Source organism: Eublepharis macularius, chromosome 12 (genome assembly GCF_028583425.1).
Source record: "Eublepharis macularius isolate TG4126 chromosome 12, MPM_Emac_v1.0, whole genome shotgun sequence".
Classification (NCBI taxonomy): domain Eukaryota; kingdom Metazoa; phylum Chordata; class Lepidosauria; order Squamata; family Eublepharidae; genus Eublepharis; species Eublepharis macularius.
This window is the reverse complement of record NC_072801.1, coordinates 74,276,513-74,294,795: the sequence shown is the minus strand read 5'-3', so window position 1 is coordinate 74,294,795 and position 18,283 is coordinate 74,276,513. Positions and strand designations below refer to the sequence as shown.

General features: G+C 44.6%; 1 protein-coding gene and 1 gene segment (V, D, J or C); one reads left to right on the top strand and one right to left on the bottom strand.

Moving 5' to 3' along the window:
* Positions 1 to 4,649: 4,649 nt before the first annotated feature.
* On the top strand, positions 4,650 to 12,188 carry LOC129339916 (vomeronasal type-2 receptor 26-like). Its single transcript, XM_054994484.1, has 4 exons — positions 4,650 to 5,450; positions 7,276 to 7,503; positions 9,853 to 9,979; positions 11,275 to 12,188. Exons 1-4 carry the CDS (start codon positions 4,650 to 4,652, stop codon positions 12,186 to 12,188), a joined length of 2,070 nt encoding a protein of 689 aa, XP_054850459.1.
* Positions 12,189 to 13,695: 1,507 nt separating this feature from the next.
* LOC129339915 (Ig heavy chain V region 914-like) lies at positions 13,696 to 14,317 on the bottom strand. The segment is given in 2 exon segments: positions 13,696 to 14,114; positions 14,215 to 14,317. Coding segments are annotated over 2 exon segments (465 nt in total).
* Between the last annotated feature and the right edge of the window lie 3,966 nt (positions 14,318 to 18,283).

Below are 18,283 nucleotides of genomic sequence, written 5' to 3'. Positions count from 1 at the left end.
GTATAGGGGAGAAGACGTTTCATTCTGCAACTCCTCTAATTCAATTTTGCTAATTGAAGCTGGGTTTTCTGTGAGAGCCAGTTTGGTGTAGTGGTTAAGAGCAGGAGGACTCTAAAAGGACCAGGTTTGATTCCCTACTCCTCCACTTGAAGCCAGCTGGGTGACCTTGTGTCATTCGCAGCTCTCTCAGCCTCACCCACCTCACAGGGTGATTTTTGTGAAGATAATAATAACACACTTTGTAAATCGCTTTGACCGAGCATTAAGTTGTCCTGAAGGACAGTATATAAATTGAATGTTGTTCTTGTTGTTGTTAAGTGCTTTTATGTGCAGTTGATGGGGAAAATATAATTCTCTTTTTAAAAAAATCCTTTTATTTTATAAAGATCAGGGATCAAAGAATTCTCTCAGCTGCTTGTGAGTTCAATTCACCTTTTACAGACTACAGAGGCTTGACCATGTGTGTTTTGGTTTTAATATGCATTGCCACCTCAGTCGGAATGAAGAGCAGACACAGTGTTTGGGTCTGCTTTATTATGGGCCGCTTTATTAACATTTCAACAGTTAAACATCAACTATGGCAAGGGCCTAACTAGCGGTACAGGTTGGGCCCTGGGGTCACTACCTGGACCCCACCCCGACCTGCCTGGGCGAGTCACCCGCTGCCCCAGGTGTGAGCCCCGGGTGCATTTTTTGGCGCACTCTGCTGACCCAACCCAGCCAGCCGCAGCCTTGCTTGCTGGGACAACGGGCTGGCAAGCCTAACTGTTGCCCTCCCACCCCTCGTGCCAAGGAAGCAGGCGGAAGTCGTCTTGCTTCAACCAAGCACGAGGCGCAACTGAAGCAGCAGGGGGCGGAGAAGCCTGCTAATGCTACAGACTCCACCCCCAAGCTGGGCCCTGGATGCTGGGTGTGCCATTTGCCTTCCTCCTTCTGAGGAGGCAAATAACAGCCACCTGTCCTAGTGGCTATTGCCGGATTGCCGGATTGGCACACAATTGGGAATTTGGCCCCCCATGCCTTTGATAAAATGGGATCTAGGCAATGGTTTTCCTCTTAGGAAGATGGTTGAGTCATAGAGACTGGTTGTGTATGAATGGAATATAAATATTTTAAAGGGACGAAGCTATAAACCTAAGCTGACCTACAAACAAGTTAGAGCCACTAAATTCCATTGGGCTTACGTCTGAGGAAACATGCTTAGGAATGTATGCCACATAAATGAAAGATGGCATCCAGTCATCAATTGGGTAGCTTCAACTTAAGTTCTAACTTTCCTGTTAGTGTTTGTTCACCATGGAAATCTGAGAGCAGAAGATAGGTTGGCCCATTTTGGAACAAAGGAGATGTGTGTGGTCAGTTTTTTGAGGTGGGAGCATGTTTATTACTAAGCTTGCCTCTTAGAGACCAAACTCTACAGAAACAATTATCTTCCATTGGAATTATACAAATCACTATAATTTATCGGCTTAGCCAGCGTTCTAGCAGCTCTTGAGAAAATACTGAAAAGAGTCAATAAGCAAACATGAAAGAGGTTCTATTAAAACGATCCCTTGCACTTTTGAGAGATGGAATGAGGGACTTGGCATAGTAAAATATGTCCGTCTGATCTCTGACATCCTGCTTTCTTAAAAACCAGACTAAAAAATGGAGTGTTGGCATTACCTCCTGATATCCTAAGTCCTGCCCTTCTGACCCTGCCAGAAGTAAAGCAAAGGAAGCTGGTATTTGCATCCCTCCTGCAGAAGTGTATTGATTGGCAGATCCAACCACCATCTGAGAAAGTTGGATAAAGTTAATCTAATTCTATAGATATAGAAGAGGCTGCATTCAGACAAGGATTGCCACCCAGATGTTGAGGCTACTGGTTTTGCTACTGCTTCTGCCTTGCATGGCATGTAAAGCAGAGAAGTGCCACACAAAGGGTTTTCTTCCTGTCCTTCATGAGTTCTTTCAGCCAGGTGACCTCTTCATTGGTGGGATGACTTCTCTGCTCTTTTCTGATTTTCAGTTCCTACACTTCACAGAACATGGATCGCAGAATTTGTTGGAAATGCCATAGTAAGGAATAATCATTCATCTCCTGCTTCATTTAACTTTAAACCTTTGGCATTGTTTTTTTATGCACAGCAGACTGTCCAAGCAACAAGTAGGCTTTCCCCAACCAAATTCTTCTTCCTAGAAATCCCCTTCTGGAATTATCCTGCTGTGTTTGCAGTGCATAAATACGGGCTGTCTTCTTTCACAATAAGTAGCTTATATTTTGACAGACAGCGGGTGGAGGTTTCGTTTTAGAGATTTTGTGGGGCGAGGGGTTGAAAAAAATGCAACAACTTTGAGTGTAGCTTCATGTTATGAATGCGTGGGGGTTTAAAACATGGAAAAAATAAGGGAAACATTTAAAAAATCAGCCTTCAAATGCATGCAAAACATGGGGCCAAGCTACACATGACGAATGACACTTGAATGGCAAGTGTATTTCTCCCTGTTCACTTGCCCTCCACTCAATCCACTTGCCATTCAAGTGTCATTCGTCATGTGTAGCTTGGCCCATGGTGAAAATCTGTGATAAAGACGATCAAGCTGAAAACCATGTACAGACTCAGGGCCAAGCTACAAGTGACAAATGACACTTGAACGGCAAGTGTATTCCTCCCTGTTCACTTGCGCTCCACTTGATCCACTTGCTGTTCAAGTGTCATTTGTCACTTGTAGCTTGGCCCTCAGTGGGCAATCATATTTTAAACCAATAGCACCTCGGAATAGCAGGGCATGGTCAAAAATAAAAGCAGAAGCAAAAGAGGGACACTGGTTTTCCACAAAAAAATACGGTAAAACATTGTCACAGGGCCAAGCTACACATGACGAATGACACTTGAACAGCAAGTGTATTCCTCCCTGTTCACTTGCGCTCCACTCAATCCACTTGCCGTTCAAGTGTCATTCGTCCCTTGGAAGTCTGGCTAGGCTGGAATTAAGGCAGTTGCCAAAATGGGTTAGCCAGCCAGCTACCTGTGCTAGCCAGCCTGTATCCCCCATAAAAGGAGAAGAATCCTTATGAGATCATTCTCCTAACAGAAAAGAATATGTGCTTGAAGCAGTGTGGTTTTTTTATTATAAAAATGGCAGGTTTTAAGGAATTAGCATGGTTTAAGAAACAGCCGTCTCTTTCAGGAAATCCTTGTTAGGCTGTCTTTATGCCTGCATTTAAGCTAAAATGTTCATGAATCTTTTCACAGCATTCTGGTGATGTCTTGACATCAACATGGGAAGGTTAACAATTCCAACAAGCAAGGTTAGGTCTTGTGGGAGAAGTAGTTTGGCTTCCTGGAAGTTTCAGTGCTTTGTCTCAAGAATTCATGAAAAAGGTTATCTTAGCTAAATACAACTGTCAGAGTGGAAACCTTGTAAGACCTAAAATAAAGTGACTATCACACATTATGAATACCACAACTAGAGGTGTCAACTCCAGCATTATACCTGAAATGATAGTGTACTGATGTAGGAATTCTTTGGGCAGAAGTGGGAGAATCTTATTCCTGATCCGATCCAAGCCGCATAGTCACGACCAACCCTCGGCTACTCCATAGATCGTCCCCTGCCAGGCCTTTCTGTCCTGTAGCGCGTCAAGAGAGATCTGCAGAGTCTAGCAGTGAAGTTTTTACAGGGTAGTTCACCGTTGCTTTCCCCAACCCAACACACTTAGCCGTACAACAGCCACGAATGGTAAGTCATACATTGCCACCCCCTTGGCACTTTGAGCCGGTGTGGGATAAGGGGGGAATCTTATTAATTCATCATTAATAAAATGGATATATGTTTTCTACTGAAGCACATAACTCAGAAATAGTTTGGACCAGAATTGTGTTCAGATAACTTGGTGCATTGTAGAATTCTTCTCTAAAACAGCATTTAACTCCTTTACAAGTATGGTGACAAAGTTCTATCAACATCTCCTGGCCTTGGCATTTGCTGTACATGAGATCAATGAGAATCCCAAAATCTTGCCCAACGTCACTCTTGGGTTCCACATTTGTGACAGCTACTACAGAGAAAGGATGGCTTCCTATTGCACACTGGACCTGCTCTATAAATTGCACAGATATTTTCCCAGTTTTGAATGTAACACTCAGAAAAATCTAATGGCTGTCGTTGGGGGACTTGGCTTTGATATCTCCTTCCAAATGGCAAATATTCTAGGGCTCTTCAAAATTCCACAGGTAGGATCCATGGATGGCGGAATGAATGATTTACTTCTTAGAGTTATCCAATGTATCAAAGGGAGGGAGAGGTATGATGGACCAAAAAGTAATATCTTAACTCTTGTGTGAAAGAGCCAGCTCAAATGGGAAGTTGCACCAAACGCAAAGAGTTTGGGTGTTGAAAGATGCTTTTCGCAAATTGCTTCCGCAGGATGACCATTTCCCTGAAATTCTATCATATTTCTACAACCTGAGAACACTTAGCCAGAGCACCTTTGAGTTTAACTCTTGCTCATCTTTCAAATTCTTCTTTGCTTCAACAGGGACAAACACACCCTAGTACCTCCCAAGCAACCTCTAATATATGTGCACATTTCCTTTTAGCTCACATATGGGTCATTTGCCCAAGAGAAGAATGGTATAACCCAGTACCCTCCCTTTTACTCCATGGTCCCAAATGAAACCCAACAGTATATTGGGATTGTTCGGTTGCTCAAGCATTTTGGATGGACGTGGGTTGGGCTTTTTGTTGTGAATGGTGACAGTGGAGAACATTTCTTGGAGGTGTTGGAACCGTTGCTTTCCCAAAATGGTATTTGTTTGGCCGTCACCAAAAGAATAAAAAAACAAAGCTATTGGAATAGGTGGGAAGAAGTTATGGATTTAATTTCAAATGTATTCCAACCTTTAGCCCATAGCAAAGCTAGGGCATTTGTCATCTATGGAGAATCTATGACTGCTATATCATTGATCACCCAGGTAGCTCTAGCAGATTTTGAATATAAAGAAAACGCAGCATTAAGAAAAGTGTGGATTACAACTGCACAAATAGATTTTGTGTTGACAGGCCTTCAGTGGGGATGGGATTACCAATTCCTCCATGGTGCAATTTCCTTCACAATTCACTCAAAGGAGATTCCAGGGTTCCAGACATTTCTTCATGACATAAAACCTGATTGGACTAAAGGAGATGGTTTTTGCAAAGAATTCTGGGAGCAAGCATTTTTCTGCTCATTTCTAAATTACAGCAAGAAAAAGAATGCCTATAAAGTATGTTCTGGGCAGGAGAGGTTAGAGAGTCTCCCTGCGCCTATTTTTGAAATGCACATGCTTGGACACAGCTATGGTATCTATAATGCTGTCTATGCCATCGGACATGCTCTGCATGCCATTTACACATCTCGAGCCAAACACAGGGCAGTAGCGGGTAAAAAAAAGGTTGACCTTCAAGAAGTCCAGCCTTGGCAGGTAACATTCCCGCAATGTCATGTCTTTATTGCCATGAGACAAGTAACAAATCTCATTATTACTCCTTACCTAATGCCACCCATCTTAAAACTTCCCTACTCAGGTTTGGAGCTTTATGGGTATTTCAGGACAATCGCCATTCACCACCTGTCAAGTCCCTTATTATCAAGCCAAGACGCATATCCACACACACTCCTGTCCCTCCTTTTCCCACGGACTTCACCAAACAAGCGGCCAATTCTTTATATTCACTACCCCTCTCTCAGCTACTGACCAGAGCTATTGGGGAAAGGGGCTCAGGGCCAAGCTACAAGTGACAAATGACACTTGAACGGCAAGTGGATTGAGTGGAGGGCAAGTGAACAGGGAGAAATACACTTGCTGTTCAAGTGTCATTTGTCACTTGTAGCTTGGCCCTCAGTGTATGAATTATCCACTAAGAGCCAAGCTACAAGTGACTTTTTTCACATGAAGAACACTTGATCATTTTTGCAAGTTTTTCTGGGAACTGAAGTCCAAGTGTCCTTCCCCTCACTGTTAGAATGACTGCCTGAAGAGCTAGAGAGAGCCGGTGGTAGCAGCAGCTTTTGCATATCGTTCCTCCAGTCACAAGCCTGCTCTTAACGATCTTTGGGGGTGGGCAGCTGCAACTTTCTCCCTGGGTGTCCTGCTCGGCTTCACTGACATGTCGGCTTTCTCCAGAGCAGCTCCCCGGGAGCAAGATGCCCAGGGAGAAAGTTGCAGCTGCCTGCCCCCAGAGATTGTTGAGAGCAGGCTTGTGACTGGAGGAACGATTTGCAAAAGCTGCTGTTGCTGCTGGCTTTCTCTAGCTCTTCAGGCAGTGATTCTAACAGTGGGGGGGAGGACACTTGGACTTCAGTTCCCAGAAAAACTTGCAAAAACGATCAAGTGTTCTTCATGTGAAAAAAGTCACTTGTAGCTTGGTTTTAACATTTTGTGGATCCTCATGTCATAAACCCTAGACTTCATTAAGTCAAATCAGCAAATTCCATTTCATCTACACACTCATAACTTCTGTTTCTTTTCCTCAGAAATATATTTACAGGTATGTGTATATGAAGTTTGTCTAGCGCTATACTATGCCTTGTTCATATGGACTCGTATGAGTGTTGATGTTCTCAGAAGTGACGTATTTCATGTCAGGTCACCTCAAAGAGAGGTTTATAGCTGTGGTGATCCAGAAAATCTAAAAACCATCAGCTCTCAGAAGATAAGCAAGGTCAGCCTTCACTCGTAATTGGATGATAGACAGCCAAGGAAGTCCAGGATTGCTAGGCAGAGGCAGGCAATGGCAAACCACTTCTGAACATTTCTTGTCTTGAAATTCTTACAAGATCACCATAAGTTGGCCATGACTTAATAGCACTTTTTGCCAGCAACCTCTGGAATCCATTTTATGAAAGGGATGTTTTCTGCCATTAGGTCACAATTCCTCTCCTGTTTGCTTCTGGTATTTTCAGTCACATAAAAATGCATTGTAGACCTGAACACCAGATGCTACTATGTTTCTAAGGTTTTCATAGAACTGATAATAGTTGGATCAAGAGATGTTGGGAGTGTGTGGCAGGAGATCAGACAAAAAGAAAACTGCACATACTCAGCCACCAGATCTGTACACTAATCTATCTGAAATATAAATATGGGTCAACAGTACATTTTATGTCTTCTGTCACAGATATGTTCAGTCAAGTTTATGTGGATGCAAGAACAGAGAAGTTTATCTGCATGATTTTTTAAAAAAATAAATAAATCATGGTATGAAGATTCCGATTAGTTATAATACCTTCATTTCTCTTCCATCCAGCTCCACTTGTTTCTTCAAGGCATTTCGTTTAACAACTCAGCCGGAGAAACTGTGTCCTTTAATGAGAAGATGGAAATAGGGGCTGGATTTGACATTACAAACCTGGTCACTTTCCCAAACAGGTCTTTCCACAGAGTGAAAGTTGGACAGGTGAACCGCAATGCCCTCGGAGGAGAAGAATTCATTATTCACGAGGATATAATTGAGTGGCAAACAAGTTTTAATCAGGTATTTATTTATTTATTGACTTCATTTGAACCCAGAGTTGCTCATCTTCAGCTATAGCAGGAGATTCTCCCCAGTACAGTCAACTACTGTTGCTGCTCAATAGGCCAGTGGAGGTGGGGGTGGGTAGAAAAAGTGCAAAAATCACTGTCATGTTGTTGGCATGATGTCATTTCTGGGACAAACGCAGAAGTGACATCATGCCACTCGAGGATTCAGCAGATCTGTCCAGGATTCAACAGAAACACTATAGAATCTTATAGTGGCATGGCAGTACTTCCAGGTTCACCCTAAAAAATGGTGTCATGCCTTCAACATGATAGTAGCTCCCAGTCCTACCCCCAAGCTCCTGCTGAGTTCCAGCTGCCAGTCAGTGCCTAGCATTCATAGTTTGGTGTAGTGGTTAAGAGTGGCAGAACTCTGATCTCGAGAATTGGTTTTGATTCCTTTCTCCTCTACTGGAAGTCATCTGGGAGACCCTGGATCAATCACAGCACTCTCAGAGCTCTCTCAGCCCCACATACCTCACAGGGTGTCTGTTTGTGGGGATAGTAATAGCATTGGCTTTCTAAAACACTCTCTGAGTGTGTCACTGAGGGCCAAGCTACAAGTGACGAATGACACTTGAATGGAAGTGTATTTCTCCCTGTTCACTTGCGCTCCACTCAATCCACTTGTCATTCAAGTGTCATTCGTCACTTGTAGCTTGGCCTTCAGTCCAGAAGATCAGTATGTAAGCACAAGGTTATTACCGACACCTCACTTTTCTCCTCACTGTACACTATGAAATGGATTAGAACATTTTCCCCCTTTCCATATTAGAGAATCCTATAAAGGAAGTTCGACTGAAAGTATGCGACTAGCCCAAAATCAGCAAGCATATTTCCATGTCAGAATGGGGACTGTCACCTGGATCCTAATGAGAGATGGGCCCGATTTGAATTATGATTTCAACCCCCCCCCCCCCCCATTTTGGCATTTTCACCATCGTGACTCAGCTAATCGGTTCTGTCCATGGCAACCGATCCAGCAGTCGGGAGTTTGCTAGTTCGGGACTTGATCGGATGGGTGAGGGCCAAGCTACAAGTGACGAATGACACTTGAATGGCAAGTGTATTTCTCCCTGTTCACTTGCCCTCCACTCAATCCACTTGCCGTTCAAGTGTCATTTGTCACTTGTAGCTTGGCCCTCAGTTTCTGCTCGGAATTGCAGACACTCTAGAGCAAGTAATTAATTCCCGGGGCAACGGAGTCAGGGAAATGAGCTGTGTTTTCCTTCCTTCTGTCGCCCTCGAAACACGAATGGAAGCCCAGCTTTCCTTGATTAGCAGGCTTCCTTCCAAACACAGAGCAGCAACCCAGGGGAGGGTGGGGGAAGGGGGTGGGCACAAAGGAAAGGCAAAAGGCAGCGCGGGAAGCTGGGAGGCCGCCCACGCCGTTCGCCTTTCCCCAGGACAAGGGGCATGTGGACAAGCCAGCCGCCCCTTGTCCTGGGGAAAGACAAAAGGCAGCGCGGGAGGCTCGGAGGCCGGGAGGCCACCCGCGCCGTTCGCCTTTCCCCAGGACAAGGGGTACGTGGACAAGCTGGCCGCCCCTTGTCTTGCGGGGCAGGTGAATGGCGCGGGCAGCGTCCGAGCCACTCGCGCTGCTGCCAGCTCCGCAGCGCACCGGGGCAGCCAGCTTGCTGCGTGGGCAGGAGTGACTCAGGAGCGTGCACGCATGTGCGTGCAACAGCTTGACTATGGTTGCTCTGGGTGCTGGCCTTCCCGATTCCCGATTTCGGACCAGAAACTAGACTTGATCGGTTAGAATTGGGAACCTGTGTTCGGCGGCAGCCCAGATCCATGATCAGCTTAATCGGGATTTATTTTCGGATCGTGCCCATGTCTAATCCTAATCCAACACTTATAATCACTACTCTGTATTGGCTGACTATGAATTCTGTTGTGTTCACAGGGGTTACTCAGTTCCATAGGCGTATCAGCAATATTGTAGTAGGCAGTTTCCTTTTCTACACAACAGGACTCTGTCGTGGGTTGGATCCAGCCATTTTGTTTGCCCAATCTCATCTAATTCCATTCCTTACTACAGATCTCTCCCACCTGGCTTTTGTCCGCACAGGTTGAAGATCCCCAGAATGACTTCAGGATATCAAAGGGGATGCCATCCTACCTTTCCCACAAGCTAGTTGTTTCCAACCCTATATCTAACATGATTGGGATAACACTAGCAGATTATAACAAACACAATGGCTGATATTATTTCTAGTGCCAATTTTTTAATGATTCAGATAAACACTAAAATAATGTCTAATTTATTCTGTCCTAAGCTTTGTCCATTTTTTTTAAATAGAGTGTACCCCTTTCACTGTGCAATGACCCATGTGTTCCTGGTTATCAGAAGAAAAAGAAAGAAGGAAAGAAATTTTGCTGTTATGATTGCATGCTGTGCCCAGAAGGGAAAATTTCGAGCCAAAAGGGTAAGTGATACATGGCACAATCCTAAACAGAGTAACATATTTTAGAGCCCTTTGACTTCAATGGACATAGAAGGTGTAACTCCGTTTAGGATTACCCAGATAGTGCACCACACTTTTCACCATAGAGATAATACGGTTAGGGGAATTTCTGCACAGAGTCCAAAATCCTAGTATTTTTCAATGCCATCAGTTCAACCATTCAACTCTGGACTAGAGTTGTTACGCAGTGGGGATTTTTTCCCCAAAATTCACTCTTTTAGATAGAGCAATTGATTCCTCTTCTCTTTCTTTTCTCTTTTAAGAGCAGGATTTCTCTTCCATTCCTCTTTGAAGAGAAATCAAGGTGCCCATATGTGACTTCAACCACAGCAGTTGTTGTATGTTAAACATGCCACAGTGATTCTCTAGTAGGAAGACAAGAAGGCTTGGGAAGATATTGCTTGACTCTGAGGATCAAAAGAGTGAAATTCTGAAATTTTGCAGAACCTCCCATCCTGCCTCTTCTCTCCTCAAATTTCTTTTTGACTAAAAAAGAAGCTATTTAGAAACTGATTCCAAATTCCTAAAAAGAAGAAAAGGAAAGGATTTCAGGGAGATGTAAAGAGGAATGAAGAAAATGTATCTAAATAAAAACAACAGCAACAACAATATTTGATTTATATACCACCCTTCAGGATGACTTAACACCCACTCAGAGCAGTTTACAAAGTATGTTATTATTATCCCCACAACAAAACATTTTGTGAGGTTGGTGGGACTGAGAGAGCTAGAAGCTGTGACTGACCCAAGGTCACCCAGTTGGCTTCAAGTGGAGGAGTGGGGAATCAAACCCGGTTCTCCAGATTAGAGTCCTGTGCTCTTAACCACTTCACCAAACTGGCTCTGGGCTATGTGTGTAATCAAATGATGCACATTCATATGTGAATGTACACTAAATCAGGTACAATAGTGATCACATAAAGGAGCATAAAGAAAGTGTGTCAAATTTCACTATCATTCAATATGCTCATGTGGTGGTGGTGGAGGAGGAAAGTGCCTTCAAGTCATAGCTGACTTATGGCTATCCCTGGTGGAGGTTTTATGGCAAGGAACTAACAGAGGTGGTTTGCCATTGCCTGCCTCTGCAACCCTTGTCTTCGTTGGAAGTCTCCCATCCAATTACTAACCAAGCCTGACCCTGCTTAGCTTCTGACATCTGACGAGATCAGGCTCACCTGGGCTATCCAGGTCAGGGCATGATTATATGAACTGACCCTAATTTGGGTAGGAATGATGAGCTCATTTTTTCTTTTCAGACTTGGATGACTGCATCAAATGCCCAGAAGATCACTATCCAAGCAAGGTTCAGGATCAATGCATTCCCAAAGAGATGAGCTTTCTGTCTTTTGAAGAACCTTTAGGGATCAGTTTAGCTTCTGTTGCTGTTTCTTTTGCCCTGATCACAGTCTCAGTGCTTGGGACTTTTATTAAGCACAGAGATACCCCCATCGTCAAAGCCAACAACCGGAATATCACTTACAGTCTCCTCACCTCTCTTCTGCTTTGCTTCCTCTGTCCCTTGCTCTTTCTTGGAAGACCTAAAGAGGTGACCTGCTTCTTCCAACAATCAGCTTTTGGCATTATCTTCACAGTGGCTGTTTCTTGCATCTTGGCCAAAACCATCACGGTGGTTGTAGCTTTCATAGCCACGAAACCTGGGTCTAAAATGAGAAAATGGGTAGGGAAAAGACTGACCAACTGCATTGTTCTTTCCTGCTCCATTGTCCAAATGTGTATCTGTGCAGTGTGGCTAGGAATCACTCCCCCATTCCCAGATATAGACACAAAGTCAATGGCTGAAGAGATCATAGTAGAATGTAATGAGGGTTCTGTTACCATGTTTTACATTGTCCTGGGCTACATGGGCCTTCTGTCCCTCATCAGCTTGACTGTGGCTTTCTTTGCCAGGAAATTGCCGGACAGTTTCAATGAAGCCAAGTTTATCACCTTCAGTATGCTGATCTTTTGCAGTGTTTGGGTGTCTTTTGTTCCAAGCTATCAGAGCACAAATGGGAAATGCACGGTAGCTGTAGAGATCTTCTCTATCTTGGCCTCCAGTGCAGCGTTGCTTGCTTGTGTTTTTTCCCCTAAATGCTACATTATTGTACTGAGGCCTGAGCTAAACAAGAGGGAGCAGCTAATAAGGAGAAAGAAAGAAATTGTCCCATGATATATATTCCTTCCATGGTATCTATGGAATTAATATGGCAAGCTTTTCTAGGAGCCAGAATAATGTGCCATTTACGTCAGCCCAAGCTATTCTACTTACATGTTCAAAACAAATTGAATGTATCTTTGAAAAAAATAATATGAATTATAAATGGTGAATTCAAACTATGACTTGAACAGAGTAGAGGTATCAAGAGTGGTACTGTAAGCCCTATGGAAGAGAGAAGGAAAGACTCGTATTGATCTGCTCTTGTGAACTGAAGGAAAAATCCTCTGGAGCGACCCATAGCAGGCTGGAGCCGGGAAAAAGAATGACAGGTGTTGACTATCAATAAACTTTGCATGATTTCTTTTCTTGAAAATTCTGCTAGGAATTCAAAGCCCTTTCACCCTCCCTCCTTGTGACAAATTGGTGGTGGAGAGTGCCCTCAAGTCAGAGTGGATTTATGGTGACCCCTGGCGGGGTTTTCATGGCAAGACACTAACAGAGGTGGTTTGCCATTGCCTGCCTCTGCAACCCTGGTCTTCATTGGAGGTCTCCCATCCAATTACTAACCAAGGCTGACCCTGCTTAGCTTCTGAGATCTGACAAGATCAGGCTCATCTGAGCTATCCAGGTTAGGGCTGTGACAAATTACTCCTGTTTATTTTTACTACTATTATTATTATTTGTGCTTTTACTGGCCAGTTTTGAGAAGCTGGATAAGGACTGCTTTGCAGCCTGGTTTTCAGGAGAGATATCACCAATTTCCAGAACTGCAACTCAATCCTCAAAATCTCATCCTACCGTGGAAACTCACTGAGTGACCTTTGGCCAGTCCCACACTCTCAGACTAACCTACCTCAGAGGATTATTGTGAGGATAAAATGGAGATGAAAGCAGCTTTGGGGCTCCACTGTGGATAAAGATGGAGTATAAATGAAGTAAATAAATATTAAATATAGCTTGAGAGGGGGTCAGATAAAAGGTAAGTTGGTTTGTGGGTGGAAAGGAGAGAAAGAAACTGGGCAAGGTGAGGATATGGGGTTGCCAGGAGTGGGGAAAGAGGAAATAGTGTAGGGAATGGATATAGGGAAAATGAGGTGACCCCCCCCCCACAAGTCCTTACAGGTTCCCTGCTATGCAACAAGACCTGTTCTGGTGAGCAGCACTACACAACTGGACCATGGTTTTCCTGGGTAGAGGCTGCTGGGGGGAGGGAAGGAAGGAAAGCCAAAGCATGGGACACATGTGGGTGGGAAGGAGAGAAGGAAGCAGGGAAAGGGGAGAAGCTATGGGGGCTGCCAGGGAAAAGAAAGAGGAAATAGTTGGGAGAGGGGAAATGAGATGTCCCCCAAGTCCTTGTGAGTCTTCTGTTTGTACAAGCATAACACACAGCATTGCTGGGCTCACATAGTTATAAGGTTTCAGGTGATGTTCTAGGAGTGCAGAGAGCAGTTCACTGCCAAACGTTTATATTGTGGATAGAGAAGCTGGCTGTTAACTCCATTTAATTTTGTATAGTAATTCAGTTTCCTTTCTCATAATTTCTTCCGTTCAACTTACTGCAGAAGAACCAGCCTGGAGAGTTTTCAGGATCCCAAGAGGGTTTTTGCCTGGCTTCAGATACATTTCCCCTCACTGTGTCTCTTGCACAGTAATACACAGCCGTGTCTTCAGGTTTCAGGTTGTTCATTTGCAAGTGCAACAGGCTGTTAGCATTGTCCCTGGAGATGGTGAATCGTCCTTTCACAGAATCTGAATAGTAAGTTGAGGTTGATTCTATATAGGCTACCCATTCCAATCCTTTTCCATGTGCTTGTCTCACCCAAGAAAAGTAGTAGCTGCTGAAGGTGAACCCAGAGCCTCGACAGGAAAGACGGAGGGAGTCTCCAGGTCTTTTGACATCTCCACCTGATTCCACCAGCTGGACTTCTGAAAGGGCCACTGCAAAATGAAAGATGATTTAATTAAAGCAAACTGATGTACATTAGTCCCAACATCGTATCCCTCATCTGTATTTGAAAATAAATTAATAAAAGTGTACCTCTGAAGATGGTGACAAAGAAAACAAGTTGAAGTAAAAGTATCATATTCCACACTGCTGCTTAGCAGAGGACCGGACGGGGAGTGATCAGGCACTTGGGAATTGTGCTCTGGGTATAGCTGTGGTTTTGGAAGGCTGATTTAAATGGGATGCTGCCCCTGCATTTACATACAGCACAGTATAAAAGAGCAACAAGAAGAGTCATTGACCAGAAAGAACTCTTTGTGCATGCACTCTGCATATGATTGGTGTGATGGTTTATAATTCTTTAGCACGTGGTTCATTACTATGGTTATTGTGACAGAGTGAGTGAACAGAAGGCAGATTTGGGTTAAGAATGTAGTAAACATTAAACAGCCCAGCAATAGGAGAAACAGGCACATCTCTACTTCTAAAAGGTAGATAGCTACACAAAAGGGATGGCTGAAATTTAGTTATTCTGGCCTTGGGATAGACCTACATGTTATATTGCTGAGTTCTTGACTACTACCATTATCAAGGCAGATCTAATTTAAGAACATAAGAACATAAGCAAAGCCATGTTGGATCAGGCCAGTGGCCCATCCAGTCCAACATTCTGTCACACACAGTGGCTAGAAATCCAGTGCCATCTAAAGGACTGTCAGTGAGGCCAGGACACCAGAAGCCCTCCCACTGCCTTCCTTCCAGCACCAAGACAACAGAGCACCACCTCCCCACAAAGAGAATACCATCTATCTCCTGTGGCTAATAGCCACTGATGGACCTCTGCTCCATATATTTGTCCAGTCCCCTCTTGAAGCTGGCAATGCTTGTAGCTGCCACCACCTCCTGTGGCAACGAAGTCAATTTCTTGACTTTTCCATATCTGAAAGACCTTTATCTGAGATCCTAGAGAGCTGTCACCTCACCAGACAAAAGAAATATCACCATTGTTTATAGATGACATGGAATTAGGTGACATAAACACACTTTTAATTGAATATGCATTTTCTGAACCTTGTTTCCACTTTTGTGACTTGACTGCTAGATTTGATAATGACCAGGGCTATTTTTTCCCAACCATGGATTTCCAAGAGGGTTGGTTATACTTTAAGGGGGTAAATAAATAATTCCATGTATCTTCAGCAATTCTGTCCTCTCTACATATTGGAAACAACAGGAAACACTCTATATTTAGTGGATATCAAAACAGGATGCAAGGTTCACAGATTTTAACAGAAAATTATCCAAAAGCCCTTGGGCAGTGAAACCCTTGAGGGACTGTTACAATATTCTTTTTCTAACAAACTGTAGAGGAAATGATCAGCCTTGCAGGAAAAACTACGTCAACATCCTCAGATTTTTTTAAATCTTTCCATCATTGTCTTTCTTTAGAGAACTACTGCCCCCTTCTGAGAACAAAGCAGGAGTATTTCCTGGCCTGACTTTATAAACAGATGTCTGTACAGTCATGTGTGGCAAGAACTGGGAGAGATCTATAAACTATGCTTAAATAATACCTGGAAATCCCAGAGGAGCAGATTCATAGAGAACCTCATCCGGTAATGGATGGGTGATGAATCTTTTATTCTTCTAGTGCTCGTCACAACATCTTTCTACTTATGGCCATGATGACTTGCTAAATTTTAATTGTCAATCGAATTATGGCACCCCCCCCCCCAAAAGGAGCTTTCAAGTCAAGTGAGAAGCAGAGGAAGTTTGCCATTGCCTACCTATACAGAGTAAACCCAGTCTTCCCTAGTGGTTTTCCATCCAAATTCTGACCAACCCTACTTAGCTTCCAAGATCTAATGAGATCTGGCTATGCCCTGCTGACTTCCCTCTAAACTTTGTTTACTAAATTATTATTAACTGAGTGGTAATACAGGTTCAGAAGCAGTGTACCTCAGGAATACACTGAACAGGAAATGTTCAAATAGGGCAATCTATTGCCTTCACCCTCTGCTTGAAATCTAAGACCAGTGTCATCCACAGAAGTGTGGAGTATGTGTTTAAATGTATATATAGCTGAGAATTTGAATCTACCCATCTTCTTTGGTGGACTCTTGGTGTCAGTTCTGTGAAATCCTTTAATCAGTCTGTTGCAGCTGAATCAACTGGACCTGCCCTGAAAAAATGACACATGGGATGGCTGACCACATTTTTCAGCTTTCCAACCCTGAACCAGCTCTGATATTGACTTATCGAAGGAAGGAAATAAGGAAGGGTTGTTGACAGGCCTGAGAGGAGCTGACTAGGGCCGTTTCCACATCGTTTTGCAACATTGCGCAAAACTCATGCGAGAAAATACGATATTTCGCGTTTTCCCCGGCACGATCCTCAACGTTGCGGCATGATACAGCTTCAGGTAAGCCATGTGGAAACGGCCTAGGTTTAAGTCCACTGTCCAGCGCTGCCTCTAAAATCCCCGTAGCCCAAGGATCCAGTTCTATATGATATTCATAAAGTAGTTATCAGGTGTAGAATCAAAGAGCCTTGGCACAGAACTCCTGAAAGATAAGCCTGTTGCAAGAGTCAATCCAATTAGATTTCCTTTCATTATATGCCCTTTCCCAATGGCCCTTTCACAAAACATAAAGCTACTGATGCATGTGGAAGAAGGTCATGGAGAAGAGAAAAGTCCGGGGTCTGAGGCTCAGCCCCCAGACTCACCTGGAGCAGGGGATGGGAGACAGCTGGGAGCCGGCAACTCGGCCATCCATGCTGATGCCAGGGAGGCCTGACACACAGAGGGATGGAGCGAGGCCACCGCTGCGGGCATCAGTGGGGCAGTGGAAGCAGGCCATGTTAGGACCCAGGAGGCTGTGGAAGGGACTGTCCCACAGCTGGGCTGTGTCGCAAGAATGGACTACGACTCTGGTTACTGGTCCTCACGAACCCCGACAGCCAAAGGAAGGATGGAGATGCCCAAGCCACAACAAGACCAATGGGGGCAGGTGGAAACCGGCCAGCCCCACCCTCCAATGGGATGCTAGGCAAAAACGGGGCAGGAGAGGGCAGCCAATCTCAGGAGAGAGCATGGGGGGCCAGGCTGCTGACCATCAAGCCCAAAGGATCGGGCAGCCATGGGGATAGAGCAGGGCCAGGAGGATAGGGCGGGCGCTCCTCCCAGAGGCCCCCATAAAAGGGCGAGAGAAGAGGAAGATGGGGTGGGAGTTGAGGAGCAATGAGAGAGAGAGAGAGAGAGAGAGAGAAGGTGAGCGAGTTGTTGATAGAGTGAGAAGGAGAGAGAGAGGAGATGGGGAAGGAGGATGCTTCATATGGAAGGGAGTCCGCGAGGAGGCAAGAAGCAGGAAAGGAGGAGGAATGGACAAGAGGGTGCGAGGGTGAGGTATTACCTCCCCCCCCCTTTGGCCATAGACCGATGCTGGCAGCAAGCCTACCGGCCGCCTCTCAGAAACCTTCCTCAGGTGCTAAGGTGCCTCGTGCAGCAGTGCCCCAACCAAGGTGGGGCAAAACTGCCCACCAGCAGCCCTCATCACATGCTAAGGCGCCTCGTGCCGTGGCACCCCAACCAAAGCGGGGTGGGACCACCTGCCAGGAGTCCTTGTCAGGTGCTAAAGCGCCCAGTGCAGTGGCGTCCCATCCAAGGCGGGGTGAGACTGTGTGCCAGAGGTCCTCGACAAGCGTTCTATATGATATCTATATAGTAATTCTTAAGTGGAGAATCAAAGAGCCTCAGCACAGGACTCCTGAAGGATAAGGCTGTTGCAAGAGTCAATCCATATTGGATCTCCTTTCATTATATGCCCTTTCAAAATGAGCAAAATATAAAGCTACTGATGCGGGTGGAGGAAGGTCATAGAGAAGAGAAATAAGATCATCCCTACCCAATAGTGGCTGCTGGTAGGCTCTGGGACGGGTGGGAGGGCCAATGTATCAAAATCCGATTTGGAAATTATATACAGCTGCTTAAGACCTCATGAAACCAAACAATTCATGGTACATCATTGTTTGAATTTGTAGAGACTTCCTTGAAATTGCAAGTGAAAAGGGTACTGGACTGAAATAAAGCCCCTGAGGAAGTATGTATGAAACATGCAGTTTACTAGATGGCCGTATGTTGGGCACGGGACACAGGGACTCA